Below are 8,431 nucleotides of genomic sequence, written 5' to 3' on the forward strand. Positions count from 1 at the left end.
ATCTCCGCTCTCAGTCCGGTTTTGGACCCTTCTCAGCAGTGCATGAGAGAACCGTGGGAATTTTCTCAAACTTGAAGGGGGGGAAACGTGTCTGCAGCTGTTGGAGCTTATCAGCCGTGAAGGAGCAGTAGAAGCATTTCATTCAGGTACAGAAAAACACTGTTACTATAAGAATGTCATGAATGTTTATCTTCCTCCCTCATCAGAAGGGTTAACATGCTCCAAGGTGTGTCCGATCCTCTGAGGGCATTTGCGCGTAAAAAGATCCACGTTGCGCATTTCTTTTGAGCGCGCATGGCAGATAGAAATGGTTCAATTCTGGCACATGAATTCCCATCCTTAGAATATTTACTTAAACCTTGATGTTCATAGTTGGTATCTTATCTCATGTTTGTCTTTATTAATACAACGAATTACGAGGCTTTTTAAAATGTAAACAAAATGATTTGTCGCAGGTTGTCGGTGACGCAGATTCGAGTTCAGACACAAATAGCGTCTGAACTGGGATTGCACAGTAATTCATACATGTCAGACTGAAAGATGATTTTTAAACATGGTTTGGCCTTGATCTGCGAATCTAAAATGAGTCAGAGCCAAGGGCATCTTCTCATCCAGGCCCCCATTTTGTTCACATGACATCATCATCTACATCCTTTTGGATGCGTAGTTTAAAAAATGAAATGTAATCCAAGGACATAATGGTGCCCATCAGAGCCAAACCATGCTCTGAAAATACAGAATTTCATCTTGAACTCAGATTTCTGACATCACATCTCTCCTCCACTTCTGAAAGAAAGAGTCTTTGACATAAGATTAAATAATAATAATAATTCAGTGACATATTGTTAAAAAAAACAAGCATTCACCAATGTCATTTCACTTGTTTGTCAGAAAATGTGTATTTATAGCATCAAATTGATCTTTTCTACTATTTACAAAACAAATATAGAGAGTTGGCTTTAATATATTTAGAAAAAAGGTTCATTACCAGTGTGAAGCAACACAGTATTAAACTGTAGAGCATCACTGCTCTTAGATTCAGTGAACACACTACAATTACTAATCAGGTAACATTAAAGCTTTTATTTGAAAGCAACACCAGTGTCCTTCATTTTCACACAGTTCAGTTGAGCTTTGTTCCTGCAACATCTGTTGTCTTAATATTAAACGCAGATACAGACGTGGCTTTCAGAGTAAGGACCAGGGACCCCCAGGGGTCTGCAACAAATTGCTAACAAATCTGGAAATTGATTTTTTATAAATAATATGCCAACAAAACAAACTTAATGTGTCAAACAGTGTGTTCTGACCAACACAAAGCTTCACTTTGCATCGGACCATTTTGCGCTCCATAATTATTCTCATCTAACAGCCGGTGGGGGAACCATCGCCTTTAAAAGTACAGCCAACAGCTGGAACAGTAACATTTCCAGAAGTTAGAAATGTTCTGTACTCTTCTGCAAGCTACCGCCCTTTTCTGCTGTCTTTATAAAAAGGGAAGTTGGATCATATTTCCATTTTTAATTCTTGGTAAATCCAGGCAGCTGACACAAGGTCATAACAGTCTGAAGAGAATTATTTGCTGAAGCTGGATTTTTTTCATCTAAGCAAGCCGTTCAACAACTTTTGGTCTGAACAGTTAAATTCATTTTTATTTATATAGTGCCATTTCACAACATGTGTAAACATGTAGACAAGATCAGACTGTTTAACTCCTCTCTGGAGGGGAGAGGGAGGGGAGACAGGAGGACAAGGGAGGGGGGAACAACTAAGCTGTAGTGCCTCTTCACTTCACTGTGCAATTACCTTTTGTGCAATACTTTTTGTTAATAATCAGCGGTGCAATAGACTCCATACTTGAAATGTGCAATTCACTTGTATTTTTATTTTTATTCCTATTTATTCTATTTATCCCCTTCGTATATTTTGTTTACATATGTCTCTGTATTTATATATGTGTGTGTGTGTGTGTGTGTATATAATATTCTGTAACTCTGTAACTTCTGTCGGTGCTGTGCTTTTGGAAACCGAATTTCCCAGAGGAACCCACCCGAGGGATTAATAAAGTTTTATCTTATCTTATCTTATCTTATGTGAGCAGAGTGCAAAATGTAGAATCCCACACGTGCTTGGATTTTTCCATCCTTTCTCCCTCGGCCCTTTCTCTCTTCCAAAGGACTCTTTGCACAACAAAAGGAACTTTTCATTCACAGTGTGGGAATTTTTCAGAAAACTAACAAAAAACCTGGAAAAGTATTTTCATGGTGCAGAGATTTATATTCAGACCATCAGATCTAATCTTTGACTACTGCACTACCAGTTAAATGACCACTTTCTCCTCATCTTAATGAAGATCATAGATGGAAAGATATATTATCATTATTTGTATGATTATGATAACAGCATAAAGAATCGCCGCTTAATTTCTACGTTTCTATGTTTGACATATTTTGCTTCTCTGTATCCCAGAACATGACTAATCCACTGGAGAAGGTTGTGGCCCAGAAGAAGGAGGCCATTGAGGCAGTGATGGATATGTTTCAGAGGGGGGCCGAGGTGCTGGCCAGTGCTGTGGGCGAGCTCTTTCCTCTTTGCGAGGCTGCTGCTCCTGTCCTGCGTCTGGCCTTAGATAATGTTCAGAGCAAAGAGGTCTTCTATGTGAAAGAACAGTTCCTGACAGTAAAGAACAAACTCGACGTGCTCTCGAGTCAGCTGGAAGACATCGACTGTGAGCTCAAGAAGGGAAGACTGGACTCCCAGTACTTCTCTGTTGAGGAGAACATTCGGAACCAGTTTAGGAAGTATATGGATATACTGGAAGCAAAAGAGCAGTTTAGGGAGGTGAAGAAGAGACTTTTTTTGGAGCACTTTGCCAAAACCGGAGGAGAGAAGAACCTGCTTGTGCTCTGTGATGCTCTCATGGGGACTAACTGCTTTGGAGAGCCCATTTTAGATGTGGTAGAAAGGTAAATTGTTCCATTTTGTCACATTTATGCTTCTGGATTTACAAATCACCACTGCATATTTCTGTGGATGGGGTGTCAGATGAAAGTATGATGAAACTGATCTTCTGTGTTGTAGGTATGTGGCACGAAACCGCCGCCTTCTGGAAGATTTCTGTGTTCGGATGAAGGAGCTTCTCTGCTTGGGTCTGATTGCTCTTCTGGGTCACTGTGCCTTAACACAGGGCCAAGAAGAAGAGCAGGAAAAAATCCAAGAGTGGAGCAGCAAAATTGAAGAAGTTGAATCCAGGATGAAGTCGGCCATTGAGTCCTGCATTGCTGCTTTCCCAGAACAAGCGAAATTAGACACCGAACGCCTCCTGAAGGAAAACCACGAAGAGAATCTTCAGGATTCGACTCAGCAGCTTTTAGAGTTCTTGGTGAAAAAGTACGACTGGGTCAGCTGGTCAGTGCGGCTGATCAACCATTCGAGCAGCACCTATCGAAACTGGCGAGCAGGGGAGCATTTTCACCACGTGGCAGGGCAGAACTGGTTCGAAGTGCTCCAGGTGAACAACATCAACCTGGTGGTGTCCTTCAGCACCAAACCGCAGCCCGTGCCCCACGACTGTATCAGGCAGGTGATGGAGGGTCAGGGGAAGAAGGGAAACGCCCCAGCGGTGGTGGAGGTGTTGGAGAAGCAGCTGTGCGGGTTTGTTGTTCACGCAGTCAGTCGTCACAAGGAGTCGGCGGCTGCGTGGAGCTTTCCGGAAGACTGTCATTACTGGGAGAGGCACAAGAATGTGGCTGTGTGTGTGCACTCAGAGTAGAGCTGCGATAATCCAGGCTTTAAGATTTTAAGGCAGAAAGGTTTATCCGAATGAAGACACTTAACATTTTTGTTGCTGAAAGAAAAATTGATGATACACTGCATTGATCATCAGATAATTTATATTAACACCAATCACACAAACTAGGGATGCACCGATACCGATACTGGTATCAGGTATCGGGGCCGATACTGTAAAATGTGTGTGTACTCATACTCGTAAAAGTTAACCGATACCATGAACCGATACCAACTTATTTCATTAATCGGAGGGTGGCTGGTCATTTCTGTTGTAATTTTTTAGATTGGCCACTAGGGGGACATCCCGCGCTAAACAGGCACAGGGTTAGGCGAGTGAGACTGGCGGCTCCAGATAAAAAAGAGAAACTGGAGGCTGCTGTAGCTAGGCTAAACAAAATGTCAGTGGTGTGGAACAGCCAACTTTAACTCAGGTTTTGGAAAAGCGATGAAAAATGTCAAGAGAAAATCCACAGGTATACTCGAGCCACGATATGAAATTGGACACTCTGCAATAATTTAAAAGTTTATTTTATTCCAAACAGAAGTCTTTATTTATTATTCCGAAAGCTCGAGACAGTGCCAATAGTTCAGTGATATTTTGTTAAATTACTAATAATTTTAACAATTAATTTAACAGAAGTGCTTATTTTTCACTTGAAATTTTTTGTGTGGTCATTTTTATTACGATTTTATTTTTTATCGGCAGAGAATAAAATAAAACCTTTCTTCCAATTCATTGCATTTGTGTGTGTGTGTGGTAGAAGTATCGGTTTTTGTACTCAGTATCGGCAAGTACTCAGATCCAAGTATCGGTATCGTATCGGTTTGAAAAAATTGGTATCGTTGCATCCCTAACACAAACGAAGCATTTTCAGGTATTAAGCCCAGAACTAATGCATTAGTCGTGTGGGGAGATTTACTCACATTCTTGCTGATTATTTCCAGTCGATCTACACATTAAAGAATACGTTTACAAGTTGAAAATATTACAAAGCACTTTTGTTGCCAAATAATTACGTTGCTTCTATGCAAACGGAGATGCACCAGCATCTCTGACTGAAACTACATTTAATACAACAATTCTTTTAATTTCAGCTGTAGGGTTTGTTTGCAGTGACTGAATCAAACGGACACTGTTGCACTTATTTTTAACATTCATGTTGTGAATGGAAGGTTTAATAAATGTGAAAGATTTCAGAATGCAGCTTATGTTTTAAAATCTTCCTTTTTTTAGTCTAGAGGTGTTTTTTTCTGAATGAGTTACGCCATAGTTTTACAGTAAAGCCCATTTGAGAACAGAATTGATTTGACACTCCAACATTAGAGCTGCACATGACTGGATCGTGCTCTGCGTACGCCATCACCCAAACCGACACGTTAGAATCAATATTGGAAAACATCCGATCAATGCAGCTCGTTCAGAAAACTTGGTTTCATGTTTTAATGTTTTGTTAAAATAATAAAACCACAAATGCACTTCTTGCAGAGCTGCGCGAGCTCTTAGATACTCTCGGATATTTTCTACATAAACGTAGTTATAGCTCTTTAAAATCACTTGCATATTACAAACTGTATTGCTACATGTCTAACAGTTTACTTCAAAAGCATTTTACCTCAGCTGCATGCAGTAATAACACCGTCTCCCTTGAGAAACGGCTTCTCTACCTACTTACAGCTTTCAGGAGATGGTTTTGCTGAGGCTGCATCTACAGCTCTCTGCTCCCTTTTTGTCCGTGCTCAGCAGGCTGGCCTACATAACCCTGACAGGGAGCGGAGAGGTTACTTTTTCAGGCGTGAAAAACAAGAGGCTTGGAGGTTGGAAACACGACAATGTGCCTTGTGTTCTAAACACAGTGAAAGCCCTCGATGTTGAACCAGACGCGCACTGCCGACCAGTGCTCTGCCTAAACATGATAACACGAGTTAACTGCTTCACATCATTTATGTTTTATGTATCAATTCACCTATTTCAATGCAATTTACTTCATCTGTTCCTGACATTAAATATTCAGTTGTTTTGTCTGAAATTTAAAAATCAACCAAAGATTTTCCCAGGAAATTTTTATGAACTCAGTTTTGTTTTAAATCCACGACATTTAGATAAAAACTATTGCTTGCTTAAACCGCATCTGCTTTGTTACTCATACCAAACCATCTTAACCCTCTCCAGGCAGGCGTTGCCAATTTGTAACAGTTAAAAACTAACAACCTGATTACCCCACATACATATTTTATGAGTTTTTTTTACTCACTGCAGGACTTGGTTGTGCATTAGCAACAAAAAATTTAATTTGAGCCTGAGAGGGTTAACAAAATTAGTGGATAATGAATGCTAGCGTGTCTTTTTATGCTTTATGATAATTAATGAGTAAAAAGCAAAAGCAAATGGATGTGTAAACACGTGTAATCTAATATCTGTCTCCTTTTTCTTGTATAAATGTGATTTATGTAGCACTGTTAGTGCCTGTGCCCATTAAACCGAAGCAGTGCACCCTCAGCAACACAGACTCTGGCTAATTGAATTGATATTTACACATAAGTCAGCATTTCCTGACTGCAGCTCTGCTTTGATAGTCCATGAATAACCTTTGGCTGAGCTAATATCCTGCAGACGAGCAGCAAAGTGCTTGACTTAGCAGGATGGTATCAGTCATAATGCTCCGAGTAGGTGCAGCGCGGGTGGAGATGCCCTTCATGTCATATCTCAGTGGATCTGCAGGGTCTTTAGCTGCTCGGCTCCTGTGTCGTAAATCAAGCCTGTCAGAATCCATCAAGCGCTGTTCCTAAGACCCAGTGCAGTGCAGCAGGAAGTAGACTGTGTTCAAAGGGAAACAACTGATAATTCAGCTGATCAAATTGATGTATATAAAAAAAAGCTAATTAAAGAATTACGTATAGAAAAGCCTAATTAAAACTATTTCAGAGACTGTTAGGGTGCAGACTGTGGGGGAGGAAACATCAGACAAGATCAGAACTAGAATAAAATCAAAAATAAATCAAGTTCAAAATAATAAAATAAAATAAAATAAAATCCAGAAGTAAAAGTAAAGTAGAGACAGACGAAGACTCCAATGTGACCTGTGTAAGAGGATTCAATTCTGTGATGAGTGTTTTTCCCCAATATCAGGGCTTCATGAAGTCAACATGAAGAAACTTATTCATTTATTAAGTTGAATTATATAGAAATTGATAATTAATTGATCATAGTGTGCAATGTGTGTTGCACTTCAGATTTACTATTTTTTTTTGTTATTCCAATAACAATAGCCACGTTCCTTATTTTGTTCATATGTCTAAGACCAGTAGATGAGGTCTAGGCTGGATGCTGTGATCATTTTCCACTGGTGGAAATCCTGATTGGATGCAAGAGTAAAAGAGCTTGAGCAGTCTTCTCCAAAGCTTTGAACATTTCTCAAATTATTCAGTAAACCAGCACTTTATTTGTCCTAAAACAAAAAAGTAATCTGACACATAATCATTACATTTCTAATTGGCATTTTAAGAAAGAAGATTAAGAGGTTTTAATAAGAAGTTTATTAAAGTTGAACAGTTTCCCCCTGTTTGAACCCTAAATGCTACCCTAAAGAAAACCGTCTCGAGACTGTAGCGTCATAGTCAAAGGAGCTTCCAAAGAAAAGCGTCTGGACTTCTTTAAGTTGCTTGAAGATGTTTCACCTCTCATCCGAGAAGCTTCTTCAGTTCTTGGGTCAAATGGTGGAGAGTCCCAGATTTAAACCTAGTGGGAGTTTCCCCCCACAGAGGGACAAAAGGACCCCCTGATGATCCTCTAATCGCCTGAGCCAAGGTGTGACACTGGGTGTGGGTCACAATCAGCCAGGGTTTCAGGTGAGCTCATTGTGAAACCTGGCCCCACCCTATCATGCGATTTCCTGAGGTCAGATGGCCCAGGATGTGAGTGGGCGTTAAGGCGTCTGGGAAGGATCTCAAAACTGGATTATAGATGGCAGAGAGTTGGTGTCGTAAACCAGCGCCGCTGTTCAAAGATGGTCGCTCACAGTGGACATAGATGTTTCTTTCACTCCTCTTTCAAACCATCTGTCCTCTCTGTCCAAAATGTGAACATTGGCATCCTCGAAAGAGTGACCTTTATCCTTAAGATGCAGATGAACTGCTGATGGAGAACTGAGCCATATTGCTGAAAGGGCCACAATTGTTGTTTCTCATTTTGTTTTTGTACTCAGGAAAAATGCTGCTGCGTTCACACACCAAACCAAATAAAGAGTTTTGCACATCTTTACTCAGTTGTGCCAAATAGCAAAGAGAAATTAAAAATGCATGCCATTAAAGAGTTCAGGTCTTAGGGAGTTAAGCTAAGATGTTAAGCTTGGCAGTGGTATCGACTTAATTTTTAAACTTAGTAAAACAAACAAACAAACAGAAAAAACAGGTTTTAGATTGGGATTGTTTCTTGTTGGGCACATCTTGTACCTGTCACTGGTCTAAGATCTGCAGTCGTCATTTAATATGGATGAGAACACCCTATAAATAGCCTTAAACCACAAACGTCTTCACTCTAAATCAAAATGCTGGAGAACAAAAACAACACAAAGGAAAACGTATCACAGACTTCCCCGTGATGCTAAACACTCCACCTGCTACTTCGCTGGCACAAAGCCTT

The 8,431-nt window shown here is 40.2% G+C and overlaps 1 protein-coding gene across 1 annotated transcript; it reads left to right on the forward strand.

Moving 5' to 3' along the window:
• The first annotated feature begins 1 nt into the window (after position 1).
• LOC102788757 (protein rapunzel-like) lies at positions 2-6,285 on the forward strand. Its single transcript, XM_087848500.1, has 3 exons — positions 2-146; positions 2,470-2,966; positions 3,082-6,285. The coding sequence occupies exons 2-3, from the start codon at positions 2,473-2,475 to the stop codon at positions 3,770-3,772; spliced, it is 1,185 nt and encodes a 394-aa protein (XP_087704626.1). The 5' UTR covers positions 2-146; positions 2,470-2,472; the 3' UTR covers positions 3,773-6,285.
• The last annotated feature ends 2,146 nt before the right edge of the window (positions 6,286-8,431 follow it).

The sequence above is a fragment of the Neolamprologus brichardi genome, chromosome 11, assembly GCF_056152115.1.
Source record: "Neolamprologus brichardi isolate AB-2024 chromosome 11, ASM5615211v1, whole genome shotgun sequence".
NCBI classification, from domain to species: Eukaryota; Metazoa; Chordata; class Actinopteri; order Cichliformes; family Cichlidae; genus Neolamprologus; species Neolamprologus brichardi.